We start from the raw sequence: 23,084 nt of genomic DNA, 5'->3' as shown, positions 1-23,084 counted from the left end.
TTAGATGCTGAAAGTGTTAGTCACTCAGTTGTGTCCAGCTCTTTACAACCCCATGGACTGTAGCCTGCCAGGTTCCTCCATCCATGAAATTCTCCAGGCCATACTACTTGAGTGGGTGGCAATTCCCTTCTCCAGGGGATCTTCCCAAGCCAGGGATCAATCCCTGGTCTCTCACACTGCAGGCGGATTCTTTACCATCTGAGCCACCAGGCATCCTTGTCACTTAATGCCTCCCCCTAAACCTTTCTGGGTGAAAAACAGATATTTAAGGATGCACTATCCATCTGGACTCCAGCAAGATACACATATGTTCCTGTGTCTTCTGTGTATTTTCTAAAGAGTCAACAGTATGGGTTTGATTTCCCCACGCCCCTGAGCCTTGCCTTTCCTTACACACATTTTGAGAGTTGGGAGGTGAGCTGGAGGGAGAGAGCAAGCCAGACATCAAACCCATTTATTCTGAATCTTAAATTATGACTTTTATCATCAATATTTTGGTTACATTGTTACACAAAGGACAAATTAACATCCGGTTTGAGGTCTCTTCTTTGATTGCTTTGGGATCAGTGCCATTTCCTTGGCGGAGGAATCCTGCACCCGTCAACTCTCAGCTGTGTTTAAATAATATTGTAGTACCAGGTGCCAAACAACGAGGATTTGGGAAACTGCTTCTAGGGAGCCTCTGCCAATCACCTTCAACCACTGCGATTTTCATGCGGCTTCCCCGCCAGATGCTCCCGGGGAGCGTCCATACCCTCTGCCTGGGCAGATTGGAAGAGGATCCTGAGGGGGAAGACCTGGTTGGTCCCGTTGACTCTGAGGCATCTGACTGGTGTGCTCACCCAGAGGTGGATCCAAAGGACAAAAGCACTCTGCCAGGAAGACCCAGTTGCGCTCGGCAGAGACCACGTGATCTGGAACTTGGTCATCACAGCTTCCGTTCTCCTCTGACATGATTCAGGCCACTCAGCAACATTCGTCTCTTAAAAAGTATTTCAAAATGTAAATTGGAAAAAAAAAAAAAAATCCAGGTTGTTACTTCCAAAAGTGCCTCTGAGAGAGTCTCTTTTTAAAGAATAAGCAGAAATGTCCGTCTGTCATTTTCTCTTTGCTCTACCTTCCGTTTGGTTTGGTCTCATCCAAAATACACAGTTATTTTTTGTTTTGTGTTGTTTGGTCTCCTCCAGAAATCCAACACACATTTTTCTCTCCCCACCCCGGCACAGAAGAGAAAAGCAGGGGCGAGGAGGAGGAGCCGTGTGTGAAGAAAAGTAAAGCTTCCTGGGGAGGAAGGGAGAAAAACCCACACACACATAGACAAAGAATACAAAACAAAAGCTGCAGTCCAATCGTGCAAAATTTGCTTCTCCGGATAAAGCACTTCTTGATACAATGTCCCCTTCCCCCTCCCGAGGACTCCCATCCACCCGGGGTGGGGGAAATACATCATGAAAGTGAAGCCATTCTTTTTCTTAAGGCTGAACAGACACGCAGAGAACACGTTTCAAGGGCTGTCGGGTGGGCAGCGAGCGGCGGGGCTCTTGCTTTGAGCCCAGCCGGCAGCCTGCGATCCATCCCGGGGTCCGCGGCGCCCCTCCCACGGGGTCAACAATACCACGTACAAACAACAGAGGAAAAGTCAATGGTCCCGACAATGAAATCCCGTATTGACTTTACAATCACAGGTACAAATTGCTCCGATCGATCATTTCATTTCTCCTTAAGACCGTGTCGTCTAAAACTCATTAGGGGCCGGGTCGCCGAGGATTGGTCAATATTCAGAGAAAATGCTGGAGGTTCCAAAGGAAGCTGCTCTTCTGTCACCACAGTCCGAAGGAGGAGGATGGAGACAAGTTGTCCTGTTCCAGCAAGTTGGGGGGGTTGGGAAGGGTGGGTGCCTGGGTCCAGATAGCCGTGTCCCCACCGTCCAGGGGAGGCTCTGCGTTTATAGCGGGAAAACCAAGAAGCCCGAGAACGTGGAGTACTTCCAGCCCCCCATAAGGTTGCCCCTCTCCAGTTTGAGGTGGACTTTATCCTCTCTCTCCATCAGCAGCAGGACGCCGTTGCTGGCAGCTTCTCTGGTGACGTCCTGGTCTCCTGCGAACGCTGAGATCACCGGGTAGCCGTTCTGCATCAGACTGACCTGCGAGGCAGAGGGCAGAGCTCAGCCGACCGCAACGGACCCCACACCCATCCGCTTTTCTCGTCTCACCCGTCCCCTACCTGGTCACGGAGCCACGTGTCGGGGGAGCTGACCCAGAGGACTGAGCTGGTTCCCAGAACCCCGCCAGCCCCCTCCCGGGCTCTCCCCACCTCACAGAGGGCCTGACTATTTGTCCAAAGCCAGGAGGGTCCAGCTGTCCAGGAGACCCACCTGGATGGTCTGTCTGTTGTACACTTTGACCACGTGGAAGCTGAAGCTATAAATCCCTTTTCTCGGGGCTACAAATATACTGGAGGCGAGATCAAAATGGTTGCCAATGTTTACTAAGACCTGGAAAAGAAGAGGGAATATGTGTGTGCCACACATAGCAAGCCCCGCCTCTGTGTGTGTTTCCATCAGACTCACCAGACCACCCCCAGTGGTCCCTTTAGGACCTGCAGGACTTCCGGCAGCACGTGCTCAGCGACCCAGTACCCCCACCCCCCAGGAAGCAGGCAGCCCCCGGCTAAACATCCTGCAGCAGGAATTGATTTCCAAAGGATTCTAATGGATGGTACTTCAGAAGGCTCTCTCTCTGGAGAGTACAGTATATTTATGTGTTGAAAAAAAATGGATGTACATGGTGGCTGTTGGGGGGTGGGGCAGAAAGATAACACAAAAGACAGTCTGGTAGGTAGATGAGCTGTAAACTGAGGCTGTTCGGAGGTTTGTGGGATTCTGGGGACCTGAATGAGAAGCTTGGACCAAAACAGAGCTCTGCCCTGAGTAGGAAGAGAAAGGGTGGTGAAGTAAAAGGCCCATTAGTTAAGTCGCTCAGTCATGTCCCACTCTTTGCGACCACGTGGACTGTAGCCTACCAGGCTCCTCCATCCATGGGATTCTCCAGGCAAGAATACTGGAATGGGTTGCCATTTCCTTCTCCAAAAGGCCCATTACCAGAGTTCAACTCTGTCAGATAAAGCTTGGGATGAGCTCTGTGTGCTTTGGGAGGGAAGGGATGGTGTGAAGTTTTGTCTCCCAGCCCCAGGCTCCGCCCCTAGCAGCACACAGTAGGTGCTCAATAAACGCTGCTGGGTGAAGGACCACAGTCCACAAACACCGGCTGTGCCCCTCTCCCCTCACTTTCCTCCACATGAGGTGTCTGGTCCCTATGCTGGGCTGTGACATCACGCTCAGAAGCATCAGTAACCATCCGGAGAGTGGAAAGAAAGGCAGCCTGACACCCTCAGCTCAAATTCCACAAAGTGCAAGAACAGTGACAAAATGAGCCATGAGATAGGAAATCACGTGACCCTCCAGATGCTATTTCTCCAATAAAAGATGGATGAGACTGACTTGAGCAGAGGTTACCCCTTTATGAACAGATTTCCCTGTTAGATGTTCAAGGTTCTTCCCTCTCTGGATCCCTCCTCACCCACAAATGCACAACCCAATTAAAATCATAAAATGGCCCCGCCTCCTGTTCCGTTTATAAAACACACAGCCCACAACAACAGCAGAACCCTAGATTAGAGACCCTGTCTGTTCAGAAAACAAATTTGCACCATACCCTTGGCTGTTGTTTCCTACACACTCATCACAGATGGATCACACGTGGCTCCCAGAGCCATGCCACTGGGAAGGCTGGGAGGGCTGTGGAAGGAGCCGCATCAACTTCTTCAAGGAGCTCTGAGCACACTTGAGCCCCTCCTTGACTGCAGGGCCCAGAGACACTCGGGCGCTGCTGTTAAAGACGGGGAGCTTGAAGATGCAAGTCCTCCTCTCTCTGAGGCTGTGTCCCGACTGCCTTACAAGCCTCAAAGAACCAAGCCTCCTCCTGCAAGCCCTTGTGCTGCTCCCAACTCAATGACCTCAACTCTCTCACCTCCACATCTAATTCAGGGAACTGGTAAATTCAGGGCCCTGCTGTAGAGGAACGAACACCCACCAGCCCCAGAAAAGCCGGTTTCAGTTCCTCCCTAACTGGTGCATGACATCATTTCATCTGCCCTGTCATAGTTGGCTCATCTATAAAATGAAAAACCTACTACTGCTTATCCCATGTACATCACCGAGTTTTCTTAACATCCAAATGAAAGGACAATGTATTATAAAAACATGATGGAAACTAATCCATTGCCTGCTTTAGTTGGACATAATTAAAATAAATACAGGCATGTTTCATTAAAAAAAAAAAAAAACAGATTAAACAGTGACATCCCCATCCCATCCTGTACACACCTCTCCAAATTTCAAATACATAATCCTTAACCAGGATTAAAGCAAATGAAGACATTGGCCTAAAATGAGGCATTGGTCTGTGCAGTTGGGTGGTCACCCAGGTCTGCAAGCCAGTTAACAGAGAGAAAGGAACTCAATCAAGTGTGCTCAGTAAGGCCAGAGCTCCAGGTGGGAGGCTTGTGGCCAAATGAATGGGATGATTAGGCTAAGTTTGGAAACCACTCTGTTTCCTGTTTGTTTCTGAAAAACAATAGAAACCAAGGTAGGGAGAGAGGGGAAGATGAGGACCTCTAAATCCTGGGCAGCAGTGACCCAGAGAAGGGGTTGCCAAGAGCTGATCACATCAGGGGCCCTTCTGTTTTGAAGGGACTGGGAGTTGGGTGGCTAAGGCAACCTCATTGCTCTTCGGTTTTTCTTTATATAACCCCACCATATTTAATATTGACGTGCTGTATTTATATGTAACTTGTATATACTGCATTTACTACATATTGCATTTATATAACCACACTCTGTTTCCTTCTGTTTCTGAACAACCATGGCTGCTATTTCCCCACACTCTTCCCCACTTATTTCTCTTGAAGTTAAGCATCCTCTCTAGGATCCACTCCGAAATAAATAATAGATACTTCTTCTCTGAGCCTGAGCTGAGACCTTTGGAGAACCCCCCGGGGTTAGCGAGGAGAGTTTAAATGCACTCAGTCTCTAAGTGGCCAGCAAAGGGGACAGGAGCCCACCGCCCATAAGGGCGGCCCCAACTCCAGCGAAAACTGGTTTCTCTTTGGAAATGTCTATCTGCTCTCTTAGCTCAGCGGGACGCCCGGCTCCACAGGACTCTCGGTCATCCGAGTGCCAACCGAGCTGATGAGTTATTGAGCAGCGACAGTGTGAAGAGGAGAGCTCGCGGGAGAAGGGAGAAAGGCAGGGCAGAGGGGAGGGGAAAGCCTGGAGCTCCGAGTCTGGGAAGCCGGCCACCCAGCCACGCGCCCGGCGGGAGGCGAGGGCAGGCCCGCACGCTGACCTGGTCGAAGTAGATGGTCATGGTGCGGTTGCTCATCTCGGACGGCTCGTGGTTCGTGCTCCGCGTGGCGGAGAAGGCCACCTTGGCGCTGCCGGAGCGCACCGAGATGCCCAGCGAGGAGGTGACGGCGCCGTCCGCCGACGGGCTGGAGTCGCACACCACCAGGCACTTGCCCTCCAGCACGATGGGCTCCGTGTCGTTCTGCGCCCGCACCGGGCAGCCGGCGGGCAGCAGCAGCAGCAGCAGGGCCAGCGCCGCCCCCAGGCCCGAGCCGCAGCCGGCCGGCTCGCGCAGCGCCCCCCGGCGCCCGGGCATGGTCAGCGGCGGCCCCCGGGGGCCCCGGTCGGGCGCTGACATCCGGGCTGGGGGCGCGCGGAGAGCAGAAGGGCGCGCGCGAATGCGCCGGGCCGGGGGGAGCCTCCTCTGGCCTCGGTCCCCGGCTCTGATGGTCAAGGCCAGGGTGGTCCTTAGAAGGAGAGCGCCAGCGGACCTGTCAGGGCAGAGAAGCCAAACCACTAGACGGGGGTGAAGCTGCGTGGGAAGGAGGTGCGGGGACCAGTCCCCGCGGCGCTCGGGGCCCCTCCCTGGAGGCCACCCTCTGGGTCCCTCGCACTGCTACCCCCTCCCCGACTGGCACAACAGGTCCCGAGAAACGCCGGGCGCCCCGGCCCGGGCATCCCAGGAGGTTCCGGGGGAGGGGCGCGTGCCGGGGGTGCGGACGGGGAAGGGGCTCGCGATGCCGCAGGGCCTAATCAATAATGACACGGTCAGGGACCCTCAGGGACGCGGTCCGCGCCACCCCCAGCCCATTCAGCCCAAGGCAGAGGGGGACCCAAGACGCAGGCGGCGGAAAAATCCACTGAGCCTTAACCGCTCTAATTTCGGCAGCATTTTTTTTAAGCCACACCAAGAAACCTTTTTCTCTTCTCTGCTTTCCTTTCCATCTTCTATTTCTCTAACCTAGAGTTTTTTTTTTTTAGCAATCCATTTGCGCAAGATCTTAGCCGTTTTCCACCCAAAGAACAAGTCCCCAGAAAGCTCCTTAGGGTGAATAATAAGATTAAGATGGGAGAAAAAACAAAAACAAAACCCCCAAAGACAGGGACATCCTAAAACCTAGTAACCGCTTCCCACGTCCCGGCTGCCGGCGGCGAGCCGCTCCGGAGAAGCACCTCGCATCCCCCTCTCTGGCGCAGGACCCGAGATTTCCGGCGGTGGGAACCCCAAGCTCGGCTTCTCTGCAGCTTCTGTTTCCAGACTCCAGGGGCTCTTTCTCTCCCGGCCAGGAGGCATCCCCTGCAGCTTTCTGCCAACTTAAGCGCCTGTTCGCACTTTCCATCCGGTCCCATCTTCCCCCACTAAACTAAGCAGATCATTTCAACATCCAGTCGAGAAACCAAAAAAAAAAAAAAAAAAAAGCGAAGAAACCTCTCGCTCGCCGCCCACAGCCTCCGAACAACTCCTCCGGCTGTCCAAACAATCTTTCTAAGAAGAGACAAGTTGTTTCTCCACGGGCAGCCTCCCTCCTCAGCCCCTGAACAGGACAGTTTCCAGCAGCTCTCCGGCTCTCCCCGCCCAGACGCAGACCCGCGACCGTCCTCGTGGAAACGGACTCACGGATGCAGTGAACGCGCGGATCGCGGAGGGCAGGTCGGGTTACCTGGAACATCCATGACGAGCGAGCCCCGCTGTCCGCCAAGTTGTTCTGCTTGGAGAAGACGAGCCGGAGCTGGCGGGAGGAGACACGGAGCACGACCCTTCTCCCCGCGCGCGGCCAGTAACCGCCCCGCCCCGCCGCGCCGCGCTGCTTTCCCGCGCCGGCCCGCGCCCCGCGCGGCGCCCCACCCCGGATCGGCCGGCGCCCCGCACCCGCGAGTCCCGCGCCGCGCCCCACCCCGCGCTCCTCACCGGTACGTTCCGCGTCCGCTCCGCCCGGCGTCCCGCACCCGGTACGCACCGCCCGGGTGCGCGCAGCTGCCTCTTTCCACCGACCCGCTCGGTCCCGGCCGCTCCTCCCGCCTCCGCGCCGCCCCGCGCGCGCCGCCTCCTCCAGGGCTGGGCACCTGCGCCCCGCACCCCGCTGACCCCGCACCGCCCAGGTCCCGCTCTCACCCAAACACCCAGCGCGAAATCTTCCCAGATGTCTCGCTTTCAAACAATTAGGCAACCTCCAAAGCGCCGGTCACTCCTCTTCTTTTCAATTGTCGCTTTTCTTTTTCAAATCCCCTCCAAGTCTTAATCCTGAATAGCGCGATCACTTTCATAATTAATGCGTAAAGCAGTTTTCTTTAAGAAAAAAAGAAAAGAAAAAGAAAAAATGAGGACTGGGATGAAGAGAAAGATCTTGGAATATCTTAGTGATGCAAAAGCTGTGGTTCCAGAAGCTCCAGTGTGGGAACTGCCAGGTCTGGGCGGGGATTAAGAGGCGCCTCCGCCTGGGTTTCAGTGTCTGCTCCTCCGGACCTGCCGGCGCGCGCTGGCAACCGCGCTTCTTTATTAAAACGCCTGCTCTGAGCTCTGCGACCTGGGGAGACGCGCAGGGTTTCCGAGCTGCGCCCCGAGCGCGGGCGGGCGAGGAGCGCAAGTACGGACGCGGGGCGCCACCTACGGGCGCCGGGGCCTCCCTGCCGCGGGTTCGGGGACGGTGGGGACAAGGGTGAGGTCTGCGGAGCTCTTCCTGGACCCCCACAAAGCAGCCCGGGCCTCTGGAAAAAGGGAGCGATAGCAATCGATCTCTCCGGTGGTCATCCTGCAGTGCCCAGCCCCTGGGTAGGTGGAGCCGCACCCTTGCTTTGGCAGATCGTCTCTGTTCCAACAACTCTGCCAGGATGATTTAACTTGCAGTCAGGTTATCATCGCTTATCGTTGTCTTCATAACCTTTGCCAGGACCACTGGGCTGTGGAGTCCATGTCGCCCTTAAACAATATCTAAATGGACACTCTCTTTATAACCTAACCTCTAAAAATGTCGTTAAAAAAAAAAAAAACAAAAAACAAACAAAAAAAACCCTCCGTCCTCTGACTTGCTTCCTATGCCTTTGCTGATAGGCTCTTCAGGAATAAACTAAGTGGGCCAATGCAGTTCAGAAGAACAGAATGGAAGTCTGTCTGATTCCTCCAGACTTCACGCCGAACCCTTTGTCGTTTGAAGAATTCACCCAGGGTTCTGGTTCCAGCCCATAACGTGGGTCTTTGCAGGTAGGGGGTGTCCAAGGACTCGGTTCCCATAGGCTCTGGCGGGGCTCCTCTTCCCTGACTAGAGCCGGGGCCTCATCTCTGAACGCTGGAGATGAAACTACTTAGCATGAGTGCCTCCAAAATAGATGCGAAGGAAGCCAGGGGCAAAGTGAAATGGGAATTGCATGGTATTACCTGAGACAAGATGTTTAGTATGGTAGTAAAATGTGCTGGAAAAATAACTTCAGAGCCAACTGTTTTGTACTTAACATGCAAAATAGAATAAAATAACCCCCAATGTATTACCCTCCCAAGAATATTCTCTGAAAAGGAAGTACTTTGCTTCCACAGCAGGCTGGTCAGATGTACTGGACTTTGTCAGGAAACAGTTTACAGAGCCACCATATCCTGTAAACTATTTTGAGTTAAACACAGTGGAAATTGCTAACTCTTACTCTTTTATGCTAGTACTGCATCAATTTCACAATCTCTTGTTGTCTCAGTAAGCACAACTCTAGCCTTCCCTCATAGAGAATACAGATTTGTGTGCAGACCTAAGTAGCAAAGGACTCTAGGTCTGTGAAAGAAATGTGAGCTCAGACTGATAATTAGACCAGTTTGGAGATGCTAATTAAGTAACAAGGCCTCTCACACATCCATACATCTTTAAATAACAGCTCTGTTAAGCAATTCTTAAATGTTAGGCTATAAGCCTTTGCTTTAGCAAATGTAAGTTCCTTTGGGGGGAATAAAACCAAACTTCTTTGCTATGTGACAACAAAAATGCTTAAATTATATAAAAAAATAAACCTCAATCTATATAGTCAATTTGATTATGGAATTAGAGCAGTAAGTATCCTTCTATAATGGGAAAAAAACAAGTTGGGTTTAAATTTCAACTTGAGATTATTTTTAGAAGCAAGTTAGTAATTGTGAAAAGTAGCAGATTGATCTACCAATGGAACGTTAACATTATTTTTCACTTACTAAATCTTTGTTCTATCTATAAGGAGACATTTAGGTTATCTCTTTGTGAAGGAATTTTAGCTCATAAACATGCTGAGAAAGACTTGCAGAATATAACTAAAATTTAAAAGTGAGAATGTTTTCTGGTTATCACAGGGATTACCTTTTTTCTTTCATTTCCATGCTACTAGTAACTATAGTTGTTACTATTACAGCAACTAACTCTCCACTCTCATATTATGCCCCGTGGACAATAAAAATATCTGTTGTTGACTGAGCATCTGTTATGTGTTAGCGCGCTGCTTTCTTTATCTAGGACGCAGCATCTAGTTTAACACCCACAGTCGCCCTGTAGTAGACAGATGGTCACATAGAGCCCAAGAGGAAAGTATTCTATTGTTAAAAAAGGGGAGTGGTGGAGACAAGGAAAATTCAAGAACCCTTCCTTTCATTTGTCCTCAGTATTTATCTATAACAGACCTTACATTTGTTTTCTTTGTGTAGAACCCTTCATTGAAAACCATATTTAGCATGTGATATAGTCTTGTCTTGCTTATTTAATCTAATGCGTAATACTTATGATTTTATCCTAGATAAATATGTGATCAATAGAATATGCTATATATTTCATAATATTGAATGTGAAGCCATATACATACTTTAAAACATAAATATATATGCATTAATAAATTATTTTTATTTTAACTACAAAGGAATAATTGACAAATATAATTATACACAGTTAAAGAGATGATTGCATACGTGTATACATTAAGGACTGATGACCACGATGAAGATAATAAATCCATCGCTTTCCATAGTTAACGTAGATTCCTCTGTCATTTGTGTGATGAGAAGGCTTAATATCTATTTTCAGGAACTTTTAAGTATACAATACCATATTATTAACTAGAGTCACCATGATATAATTTTATGCTCTAAACCTCATCTTATAACTGAAAATGTGTGCCCTTTGACCTATATCAGCTCCACTTCCCCCTCCCCCCCAGCCCCTGACAACTACCATTCTGTTCTCTGTTTCTATAAAATCAGTTTTGTTTTGTTGCTGGATTTTTAAGATTCCATGTATATCGTATAGTTTTGCCTTTCTCTGTCTGACTTAATTTCCCTTTTGCATAAAGTCCTCCAGATTCATCCATTTTGTCACAAGTGGCAGTATTTCTTTCTTTTTATGGCTGGGTGATATTCCCGTGAGTATAAATACTGCATTTTCTTTATCCATTCATCTGTTGAAGGACAGGTATGTTGTTTCCCTATGCTGGCTGCTGTGGGTGACGCTGCGTGAACGCGGGGTGCTGACAGAACCCGAAATGGAGCAGGATGCTATGGTCCTCCCCCAGTCCTCAGCCTGCCTTTTTCTGTAGAAAAACTTCAGGCAAAAAATAATCAGAGAAGTGAGAAAATACAGAAATGAAGGAAAACGGTCAAAGGAGACCAAATAATAAAGGCTTCATCATTGAGCATAGTCCAGGACCTTTAGTTCCTCTTCGTGGGACATAGATCACATTCTGAGCCATCTCCTGTGAGCTGACCTGTAGGGACTAAAACCCCACCGGGGGAGGACGTTAACGGCCTGATGACCCGACTGTGGCCAGGACATAAGCTGCTGCAGTCCTGAGACCTGGCCTCAAAGATACGGAACAAACTGACCCTGGGGCTGGAGAGAAACTGTCCTTAAAGCAATCAAGATGCTGCTGGCCAGACCACCGTGTGACCCATTCCAGGATGACTGTCAGGGCTGACGGTGCTGTTGCCACATGTAGCTCCCCTCCTAGCCCGACTGTCAGCAGAGGGGGAGTTGGCCTTTGGGCGGGAGTCCACCCTGTCCCCACCCTCCAGTCGCCAGCATCCAAAATAGAGCAAACTTGCCAACTTTCCTATCCACCAGGCTTGCCTCTCTATAGACTTTTGAATGGCAAGGAACTGAACCCCACTTTCCAATACAATATTGGTTTCATTTTATTTGGGTATACGCCTAAGTGTAGGAATGCTGGATCATAGGGCACTTGTATTTTTACTTACTTTAGTAAAAATATAATGTTCTAAAATCATTCATAAATGCATTTCCAGTGTGGTATAATGCTATTCTAGAACATTATTAAGATGTGGAAAATAATAATTCTAAATGTTACACACTCTTTAAGTTATACATGCTGAATTGTAAAGTATATGTATAAATATATACTCAATGTTATGTGGGTACTTGAATGAATTAGCAACATAAGTAAAAATCTTTAAAACTTGAAACCAGTTCTAATTCAGTTCAACAGAAAGACCTAGAAAAGTTGGTCTATAAGCAGTTGATTTGTAATTTTTGACTGGAATTACTAAATGATTATATGATCTCATCAAAATAGCTAAAAATATGTTGACAGAAATCCCAGATTAGCTGAACTCAAGTCAGTGAAAACGGTTTGCATTATGCAGTCATATTGCACTAAAAAACTTATCTCTGCCATTCAAAGAGCATACTGACCTCTTCCAAAGACAATATACTGGCTGTCTTTTTCTGACATACATTTCAACATTTACTAAAGATTCTTATAAAACATAATTAGAGGAACATTTGGCCTCAATGTGATACCATTTCTCCAATGTTACAAAGTGAACATATTACAATATAAAAAATACTTTTTATTCTAGAATGCCCTTTAAACTTAAAAAATAGTCTAGCTATCTATTTAGAGGTAATATTAGGGTTTTTGAGACTTTATGAAAAAAAGTTATTGAAAATATGCAAAGTATCTTATTTTCCTGTTCCAACAATGCTTCATGCTCCTTGCTTCTTAGCAAGGCATATCTTAAAATTTGTATACAAGGCAAATTAGTGACTTAATGGGCTTCTAATATTTGAGATACAGTACACCAGCAGATATAGAAACTATTTGTTGGGAGAAAGACAAATCATCTTGATTCTTTTCAGCTATGTCTCATTGTCTTATATAATCCTGATATCTAATTTCTTCTATTTTATGGTAGGAAATGTCTCTGTTGCTTTACCAAATTGGGTCAAGTGCTTAATGGGAGTCAATGTAATCCTATCAAAACTGAAGTCTTTATAAACAAGGACGCCTTTTGTCAACTCTTATTTCTCAGTAAGATATATGTTATTGCTAGATGAAACTTTCTTCTGCAAACTCTTGCTTAAAAGTTTCTATTCCTTCAGAAAGTATCAAAGAATCATTAGCATGTAGCTAAAGCACTTCCTGATTTATTTTTTAAAAGCTCTTTCTTTTACTATAATTGTGTGACTTTCCTTTTAGAATGAGCTACATGTGTGTTTTCAAGGCTCGTTGTAGTCAGAACATTTTGAGACTAAGTCATATAGTTTTACCTAGAAACTGATTTCAAAATAAGAACATGCATGTGTAAGAAGAAAAAAAAACCTGATTGCTCTCTTGTACTTTCAGAGATTTTCTATAAGGTATAAGTCAGTGCATCTTTCTCTCGCCAATGTCCCTCTATAAGAATAAGCTCGAAAAACATAGTTTAACTGTTCAAATTAAGTCCCCCAATCCTGGAGCTATCTTTAAGCACTTTTAAGAATATAACTGTAGAAATATTTTGGTTTTCTGAAATATGTTTTATTTTCAAATTGTCATTTAAGGTAGAGGATATTTGTTCTTGGGCTTCCCAGGTGGCTTGGTGGTAAAGAATCCACCTGCTAATGCAGGAGACATGGGTTCGATCCCTGAATCAGGAAAATCCCCTGGAGAAGGAAATGGCAGCCCACTCCAGTGTTCTTGCCTGGAGAATCCCATGGACAGAGGAGCCTGATGGGGCTACAGTCCATAGGGTCACAAAAGAGTCAGACTCGGCTGATTGACTGAGCAGGCATATTTGTTCTTACCAGAGAATATGATTGCATCCTCCAAAAACAACAGATCACAGGATGTAGCAGAAGTAAAGGGGTGAAAAGTTGGGGGTTAGGGAAGAGCCATCCGGTAGGTTCTGTTGGAAGGAGCTGTGAGACCTGAATGTGTTGCTCCAGAGTCAGCAGACACCTCAGTGCCTCCTTGTCTCCATCTCCTGGCTGAGGACCGCTAACCTGCCTTCCATTGCTTAGTGACCTGAGATCAGGGGTCTTTCTCTCATGTAGCTGCAATGAAGTGGATTGTGTGTGGGCATGTTTTAGCCCAGCACAGAGGAAATGAAACTCAAACATGGTCTAGACCCAAATACAGCTTTTTGGTTCTTGTTCCAAAAGGTGTTTGGTAGCAATTAGTACTTATTCCATGCTTGATATTGACTGTTGATCGTGACTACTCTTTGAAAACAGAGCATTTTTAAGAAATATAAGTAAGCATTGTTTCACAGAGTGGCACCTTGCCCAAGCTAAGAACCACTGGTGATCCCTTGGGTGCTGTCTCTCTGATATAATCTGCTATAAAAGCCATTTTACACTGGTTAGAAGTTTTTCAGAAAGATATGGCTATTTTCTGCACAGAGATCAGAGGGCTAAAGATGAATGATCTGCTGTCTGGTCATGTGAGCAAGCAGTGAGCCAATAGCTGCTGAATTCAGGTTCTGACCACATACACATGGCATTTGTGGTCCATAGCTGCCCACTGCCCACCTCCCTCAAGTACTTCTTCATCACTGACCAGGCTCTGGGGGATATACAGTAATAGCAGATTCATGGAAGAAAGGAGGAAAATGAAATTAAGGAAGGGGGTCACACATGTCCATGATTCCCAAACTGTGATGGGCATGTGAATCACCTGGAAGTCTTGTAGAAAATGTGCATTCTGAATCACAATGCCTTGGGTGGGACCTGAAATTCTACATTTCTAACAAGCTCACAGCTGAAACCAGCTCTGCTGGGCTGCAGACAGTACTCAGAGTAGCAAATATTGATTTCTCCATTCTTATAGGGAATTAATCAGCACCTGAAAAGTGTTCTGAAGGTTTACTGTTAAGACATTTTTGAGCAGAACATGGTTAAGTAGAATAAGTGAAACTCACATCAAGAGATGGCCTGGTATCAAATAATAAACTTGGAAGTCACTATCCTGTAGTTTGATTATATGGCTTTTTCATTTCCTTCTTTTCTGCTGAGGCTATTTTTTCAAATCTGATAAGCCCTATTCTGTACACGTTATTTCAAAAAGAAAAGAAAATGTGTGTTAAAATCATGTACTAAATAGTTTTTGGTTTCTTAAAAGCTCAATTTTGGCAAGACAACTTAAGGATAAACAAAAAATAGTAGAGAGAGCTTTCTAAATGCATTTTTAATTGACAACTAGGGACTGTTTATCATCCTGTGTCAAGAGGGCACAGGCTTCCCAGGTGGCTCAGTGGTTAAGAATCTGCCTGCCAATGCAGGAGACACGAGTTCAATCCCAGGTTCAGGAAGATCCCCTGGAGAAGGAAATGACAACCCACTCCAGTAATCTTGCCTGGGAAATCCTGTGGACAGAGGAGCTTGGCAGGTTACAGTCCCTGGGGCTGCAAGAGTCAGACATGACTTAACAACCGAACAACAACATAAGATGGTACTGCTGCTGCTGCTGCTAAGTCGCTTCAGTCGTGTCCAACTCTGTGCGACCCCATAGACGGCAGTTCACCAGGCTCCCCCGTCCCTGGGATTCTCCAGGCATGAACACTGGAGTGGGTTGCCATTTCCTTCTCCAAGATGGTGCTATTAGGAGTTATTCTATAACGGTCACAAAAGTGGTTTCAGCTCATTTGCTAATCACTAGATGAACACACAGGTTGGGATGAGCGTTTTCTGTTGGGTTTCTGTGAAATGTGTAGGAGCTCTCTGTCTCCAGAGTCCAATGTGTTATGGTTCCTGATGACAAAGGTGAAGGGCAGACTCAGTTTAATCCTGGGATCTGCTAAGAACTGGTGAGCAGATACAAAAGAAATGTTCTCCGGGTTTTTAGATCAATATCTTCTTCTTTATATGAAATATGGTCTCTGTTGACTCACAGCCGGAATGTTTGCAAGTTAAAAATTAACTTTAAAATAAGCAGAATGTGGGGCAAATGCATCCCTTGGCAGGTTGACTAGATTTCTGTTTGATAAATCATTGTTCTGATTCCTCCTGATCATCTTAGAGAAAGTGTATAGATTTCCCTTTAGGATCCTCATCATTCCCAATAAGCACAAACATTTGTTAAATTTCTATTATATCTCAGGCACAGACTATACTGCTTCATTTCCCTGGAAACCATAACCATAGACATTTAATGAGTCAAAATACAAAAAGTCAGGAAAAGTGCCAATTTATCTTCAGTGCTGAGAGATCAGAGGATGCAGGGATAGTAAAGTTTGAGACCCTACCTTGTCGGGTTAGGTCACAGGGAAAACAGGCTTTGCAAGAAGAAACAGGGATGTTTTCATTAGTGAAGGGATACTTATGTAAATTTCCTGAATTCTGAACCCTAAGCAAGTAAACATATTCTTACAAGTTTTCAGAAATACTGAAACAAAGATTCTTATCCTGAAAATGGCATAACATAAATTGTGTTACTTAACAAAGCATCTTTTTAATAGTTTTTTTTTTTTCTTCTTCTTTCAAATCCTCTATATTTCCTTTAGGAAGCTTTCAGTATATATTGAGAATGAGATTAAGTTTTGGTTTAATTCATAATGTTAAGATGTTCTGCCCAGAATAGCTTTTAAATCTTAGATTAATTCTGTTTTATGATTAATTTCTATGCATTAAATAATTTCCTAAAATGATGTGTAGTAACATTGTCCTGTTCACATTTCTCTGATGGAGCTTATGGTGAGTACCACACTAAGATTAGTTGTCTGCATGTCTTGCCCACTGACAAACTATAAATCCTTTGCAAACGAGTACCGTAACTTTTTTTGTTTTTTTGTCATATTTCAGCTCATCGAACAAGCACCTTTGCTTGTTGGGAATCCTACTTCTATTTGAATATTGATAAATTGAATCTGCTGCTAATTAAATAGCAATTTTAGGTAATTCTATCATATGTCTTCATGTCATATGAAATAACTTTCATATGAAATAACCTTCAGAAATAACTAATGGGCAAAATTATTTAAGTAAGTAAAGAAAAACTTCAGAGGTTAAGATTTTTTTTTTATTAACCCACCAAGAAAAATTCAATTGAAAAGATTTTGCTTTTTTTTTTTTTTTTTGCTTTTTTTGTTTGTTTTCATTTCGTGGTGTTTCCAAATTTTGGTAGCTTGGTCCAGGAGACACCAATGTGCAAATGGAAGATTGGGACTCATTTTAATACTGTGCTTACCTTTGTGATCCTTTGTATGTTTGAAAAATCTCTTACCTGAAATAGAACTGAGCAGATTGAGAAGGCTAAGAATTTCACAAAGCCTTCAGAAGTGGAAGGTCAACCATTACACGTGCCATTCAAGTGCACACTTTCACCCAAATCTGTCCATCTTCACACAACGGGACTGATGCTAAGGTCATTAACTTTATACACAGGTGTGGTGTAGGTTTCATAGAAACAATGAAAAAGTACTTGACAGTTAATATTTTAACAATCACTGAGATGTACAGCTGTATATATATATCATGAAATTATATGAGTATTTATATCATATATATAGTATATCATATAAATCATATGTATATCATATGTAGAATATATACATATAGCATATCATATATATATAATGAAATTATATGAGTACCATAGTATGTGTAAACCACATATTGATATTAGACAGATTAGGATTAGTACCAATATTTATTTCATTAAAGAAATAAATTGTCCTCACCTCCTGATTCACTTTATACAGGGAGAAATCTCAAGTGAAGCTTTAAAATTAGAAGGTCAACTTTCTTGTGATTGTACAATTGTGTTGAACTTTCATGTATAAAAGTCAACTACTGGGTTTTGTTCTGTTGTTTTGTTATTGAACTTGTTCTCCAGTTCCGTGTTCTGTTAGCTGTGTGCTTCTCTATTTTCTGTACTGTTCAGTGTTTGTAAATTCCACCACTTATTAACGTGTCCCCCAGAGAAAGTGATTTTTAACAGAAGAAAGACGTTTGGACTATCATACAAATATCTAATATTTTATATTTCTTTTCAAAAATTTTTAAAAAATCAACAGATTTCTGGCTGAAATGTGTGGTTTGAAATAACCTTTTCTGTAACATGATACCATCAGTTTGATAATGGGAAAAAAAGTGGAACTCATAAAACAATACTTATGATGTCATTTTTCATAAAAGATATTGTGACACTCATTCTCTGGAGGCTCAGTTGGTAAAAATCTGCTTGCAATGCAGGAGACCTGGGTTTGATCTCTGGGTCAGAAAGATCCCCTGGAGGAGGGCATGGCAACCCAGCCCAGTATTCTTGCCTGGAGAATCCCATGGGCAGAGGCACCTGGGGGGCTATAGTCCATAGGGTCATAAAGAGTTGGCTATGACTGAAGCGACTTAGCATTCATCCATGCACAAAGACAAGCTGAGTAAATGGATTAGCAATTAGTAATACTAGGCAAGTGTGTGTGTCTTTTAGAGAAGGTTTACTCAATAAAAATGCAATTTTAATAGATAAATGAGTGTAAATATATTTTAGTGATAGAAAACTCAGATAAATCTTTATGTTTGGATCATCTTAGTAGAAACAGCCAATTTACCACCTGATGGCTGTATAATCTAGCTGTAAGAAAGCTATCTAATCCAGGCCGTAGGATTTGGGATGCAATGGAGTGATGAATGCAGAACAAGATTGCACTCCATAATTCAAGTCTAGAAAGCTGACCAGAAAATGTGAATTGACCCCCCAAAAGCATACTGTTAATTCTGATTGATGTTATAAACTCTAATAAAGGGTCTGGTCTGGGAGAAATTTTGAAACATTTGGCTAAAAAGAGATTTGAAGACAACTGTCAGATTCATTTTTCAGCTTCATGCCTACCCTTCATTACCATGCCTCAATGAAAATTGATTATATTACTGGAGAAGTGCATATCTCTGTAATGAAGAAATATTATAGCATCTTCGGTTCTCAATCCTGCAGGGAAAGAATTAATAACTAATCACATAATCTCTTCTGTAATTTATTCTTCATAATCCTTAGAGTATAACATAACTAATACTGTTAAAGGAAGTGAAAATCAGAAGACTATTAATATTTGTTGTTTTCATTACAGTCTTCTTATTTTGGTTTGATTGTGATGAAAGCAGTCAATTTGAAATGCATTCTAAAATTTGAAATCTATTATGCCTGATTTACCTAGCGGATGTTCAGAAGAAGGAAGTGAAAAGAATAATCTTGAAAAGAAAAAATAAATTCCTTTGCCAGTCTTTTGGACTTCTGCCAAAATCAAAGCAATAAAGATTATGAAAAAAGAGAGAGTTTAAAGATGATGACTTCTGGTTACTTTAAGTGGGAACATTGTTCCCTTTCCTTTTAAGTTTCAAGAAATGGAATTAAGTGTCAGAGTTTAGAATTGCTACTTAAAAGTGGTACATATTAAATAGTTGCTCCTGTTAACCTGGGCATATTAAATGAGAAGATTGGAATACAGGACTTTGCGCTTAAATAACTCAGCAGCTGAGCAAAATTAAATGCCTTCAAAGAAAATGAAATGGGAGATCCAGATGAAAGTATTTCAGTGACAAAATGTTAAAGGCAATCTCTGATTACCCTAAGCTAAAATGTCAGGCAGAGCACCAAATAAAGGTTAAATTTTAAAAAAAGAAAAATGTATGAAGGCTCATCTCTCACCACTGCAACCCCTCTCATAGAGTTCCCCTCTTCTTTCCTACTGATTAAAAAGAGAAAAAATAAAATATCTAAGAGGGCAAATGCTCCCCCTTAATCTTTGACTATCAGCTATGAAAAGAGCTGAAGGCACAGAGCAGTATCTAATATGAGAAATGTGTGTGTGCTAAGTCACTTCAGTGGTGCTGACCCTATGGACTGTAACATGCCAGGCTTCTCTGTCCATGGGATTCTCCTGGCAAGAATACTGGAGTGGGTTGCCATGCCCTCCTCCAGGGGACCTTCCTGACCCAGGGGTTGAATCTGCATCTCATATCTCCTGCATTGGCAGGCAGGTTCTTTACCACTAGTGCCATATGCCGAATACTTCCCACTGAATATGTCCTGTCAGGAGGGGGCTGATCACTGGAGAATTCACAACCACCTCAATTTGTATTCAAAACTTTTAATTGCCATTTAATGTCATCATTTGAAGGAAACTAGCATTTTGGGGCGGGGGAAAGCAACTATTGATGAAGATTGGAGAAAATCACTAGGAATATTTGAGTGTGCATGTGTCCACATGTGTTAGGGTGGAGTTTTGGAGTCCTTTAATGGACCGGAACCTGGTGGTCCGGAGTCGATGATAAGAAAGTGAAAGAAAGAAAGAGGCTAATATTCCCTGGGTTACACAGCTGGCCTCTGCGCTCCAGGGAATCAGCCAGAAAGACACAGAGAGAGAGAGAGAGAAGGACACAGGGACCCAAGTCTCTGGTGGAACAAGGGTGCTTTTTTAAATTTTGTGTGAGTATGTATACCTTAATACAAGGTAGCTTCTTCGGATAAAGATCAAAAGACCAGACTTTACAAGTTACCCAGGAAACAAGGAGCCACAGAGGCCATAAGGCCAAAAGGCAATCCATATCAAAAAGAGGGTCGTAAATAAGCCCCGTCACCAAATGGAAAAGCTAATGAAGGACATCCTATGCAGGCATCCCATCTGTCTGATCTCAGTCCTGGGAGAGGCTTGTCTGCTCCTCTCGCCCCTGACAGGAACTAATAAGGAACAGAGGGCTCAAGAGAGGTAGGAAATAGCACACAGGAATCCTCCTGTGAAACACTCCCTGACAGTGGAGGGTGTGTAATCTTGTCTCACAAATTCTGAAACCACCTTTCAGATTATATGACATCACTGAACCCAGGTCTCCCACACTGCAGGTGGATTCTTCATCAGCTGAGCCACCAGGGAAGCCCCAAAATACTGAAGGCCTGTCCCTTCTCCAGCGGATCTTCCTGACCCAGGAATCGAACCGCGGTCTCCTGCATTGCAGGCAGATTCTTTACCAGCTGAGCTACCGGGGAAGCCCTTTAAATAATCTATCCACTTCATTTATTGTGGGCATTTTTAAAGTCATTTAAACGCAAATGTAAAATTAAATAACAGCACTGTGTGGGTGGCTAGTTTTGTATATGTGCCAGACCCCCAGTAGAATCTCTGGACACCAGCAGGTGGGTGAGTGTCCACCACTGGAAATTCCCCTTGCATGTTTCATATGTCATTGCTCTGATGGGTGATCACTGTTGGCCTGACTACCCTGGGTCAGGATGACTGGAATCTCCATGCCTGTCCTCTCCTGATCTGCCCCAGACACTGTTTCCTCTGCTGATTGTAATCTGAATGCCTTAAATGTAACACACTAACTGTGTACCTAGTTCTTTACTTATTCAAAGAGAATGAGGTGGTTAGATAGCCTTGTTCTCAACTCAGTGGACATGAATGTGAGCAAACCCCAGGAGACTGTGTAGGACAGAGGAGCCTAGCATGCTGCAGTCCATGGGGTCGCAAATGTTATGCCCGATGTCCGAATCCCTGAGCGGGAAGAGAGAAGGCTTCCAAGACAATGCAATTCGCAAAAAGGGAAGTTTATTACTGACTCGAGCCAGGGCTTTCTGCCGCAACCAACGCAGTGGTGCAGGGTCAGAAAAAGCCCCGAGCCCCAGCTGTTACATAAATTTATAGGGTGAACATAAGCAGTTGGTAGCTGGCTTAGGCGGATTGGTTACATGTTTGCAAAGTAATCTTATTGGCCCAAACCTTCGCGGGCTTTTTTTCAAACTTGGGCATTCGCGGGCTTTTCAGCTTTCCCCTGATAGGTTCCCTTTTTCTTGCTAGGCGCATGTTGATTGGCTGGCTCCAGGTGGCCTGATAATCATGTTACCCTGGAAAACCAAGCCTACTCCTAATCTAGTCTGCCTGTCATGGCGCAGCCTCACAGCAAAGAGTCCAAGGTAACTTAGCGACTGAACGACAAAAATGTGAGCTTGTGCTAGGGAATCCTTCCACATGAGGGTTATCTTTGGGACCTCCCAAACTCACAGGTGCTCCTAAGGGAGGGTGTGCAAGGATTCTGCCTTCTTTACACCAGTAGCTGGTCCTCTTGCTTCATTATCCCTACATTGTGACTATGCAGCTGTCTGAAGGAGCAAGGGAGCAGGCATTTCAGTAAAGGGTGGATACGGAAAGCGTGGACCACTCGGGGATCAGAAGTCAGCTCATAGGTAATTTACAAATATTTTCGCTGTACTGTAGTATATATAAAGTTTTAAAACATCAGTAGAAATTAAAGCTATAAAGTGCCATCTGACACAGTGAGTCATCTCATAGCCCACCAGTTCTCCCTGGACGAACAAGGTTAAGGGTCTTTGATGTCATTGCTCTGGGTGCCCACGCAGCATTGCACTCGATATTCTGTGCAACACAACCAGGAGTGGAACACCAACCAATTATGTCGGCAATTCGCAAGCTCACTTTCCGTAGGTGAAAAAGACGATTTCCCCACAGCCTGCCTAGACCAGGTGAGATGAACATTCAACAGCTCTGAGAAGGAAGGAAAGACTTCCTCAGACCACACACCCAGGGAATGCTATTTTGGATTTGATAGTGTTTATGGTTTGCTTTCATTTTAATGTAAAACATAACTCATTATTGAATATTTAAATTAGAAAAGCCTTCATTGACCATCAGAGCAGAAAGTGCTATGAAGGACAAGAGGGTGGAACACCTTGGTGAATGCAGGGTTGGGTATGTTTTTGAAAAGTCATTTGAAGCAAGCACTTTTCATCATGGCTGCCAGCCTGGATTCAAAATGGCATCCAACGCTAACAGACCCATTTGACTTCTTTGGACATAATGCAAAGCTGGGTGACATGCAGACACTGATGACATTATTTTGTTTAGATCTTGAAAGGGCACTTCCTATGGTACAGGAGATGAAAAGTCATTCTGAAATGCTGTCTCTTGGTGTTGCTGAAGTCAAACAAGTGTATTCAAAGGTGGTTAAAAAAAGATATGAAGTGCCTTGATTTGTAGTCAGTCTAAGCTCTCTCCTCTGTGGCATTTGTTAATTTTTTATGTGCTCATTGATCCAGTATCTATCATTTTGGTCCTTTGCTCCAAGAGGAGAATAGTATCAGCTCTCTCCACTCTGAGCCCAGGAAGGAGCTCATTGAACAGAGAACGGTCAGAGGTGGATGCTTATTCTTCCAGCCCCCAGCTGCGCCAGCACCTGACAAAGCAGTCGCTCTTCAGAGGCCAAAGGGCTGTGTGCACACACACCCAGCTGCCCCCCGCCTGTCCTGCCTGAGGAGGATGGGAGCGGAGAGTCTGGTCCCCTCCTGCACTGGGAAGGCAGACCAGCCCTGGACCACCTGTGCAGGAGGAGGCGGGACTCCTGTCTGGTCCAGGAGGTAACCAAGCAAGTCAGGTGCGCCAAGAAGAGGGTGGGGCTGTCTCCGTGTCTCTACCGAGTATCATGTGACATGCTTTCTCAGCTAAAGCCTTCAAAAAATGTTG

At 45.0% G+C, this 23,084-nt stretch overlaps 1 protein-coding gene across 7 annotated transcripts; it reads right to left on the bottom strand.

The window, feature by feature from the left end:
- Positions 1-438: 438 nt before the first annotated feature.
- On the bottom strand, positions 439-8,318 carry CBLN2 (cerebellin 2 precursor). 7 transcript variants are annotated; one of them, XM_043889557.1, is made up of 6 exons: positions 8,191-8,318; positions 7,518-7,691; positions 7,066-7,134; positions 5,406-5,895; positions 2,375-2,494; positions 439-2,143 (listed from the first exon to the last, which is right to left on the bottom strand). In XM_043889557.1, the coding sequence occupies exons 4-6, from the start codon at positions 5,760-5,762 to the stop codon at positions 1,946-1,948; spliced, it is 675 nt and encodes a 224-aa protein (XP_043745492.1). In that variant the 5' UTR covers positions 5,763-5,895; positions 7,066-7,134; positions 7,518-7,691; positions 8,191-8,318; the 3' UTR covers positions 439-1,945. The 7 variants fall into 7 exon arrangements, with proteins under 7 accessions (XP_043745492.1, XP_043745489.1, XP_043745491.1 ...); XM_043889554.1 differs by lacking the exon at positions 8,191-8,318 and having other exon boundaries at positions 7,518-7,876; XM_043889556.1 differs by lacking the exon at positions 8,191-8,318 and having other exon boundaries at positions 7,066-7,110; positions 7,518-7,876.
- Positions 8,319-23,084: the final 14,766 nt, after the last annotated feature.

Source organism: Cervus elaphus, chromosome 27 (assembly GCF_910594005.1).
Source record: "Cervus elaphus chromosome 27, mCerEla1.1, whole genome shotgun sequence".
Taxonomy (NCBI): Eukaryota; Metazoa; Chordata; class Mammalia; order Artiodactyla; family Cervidae; genus Cervus; species Cervus elaphus.
The sequence above is the reverse complement of the archived record's forward strand: the minus strand, read 5'-3'. Positions and strand labels throughout refer to the sequence as shown.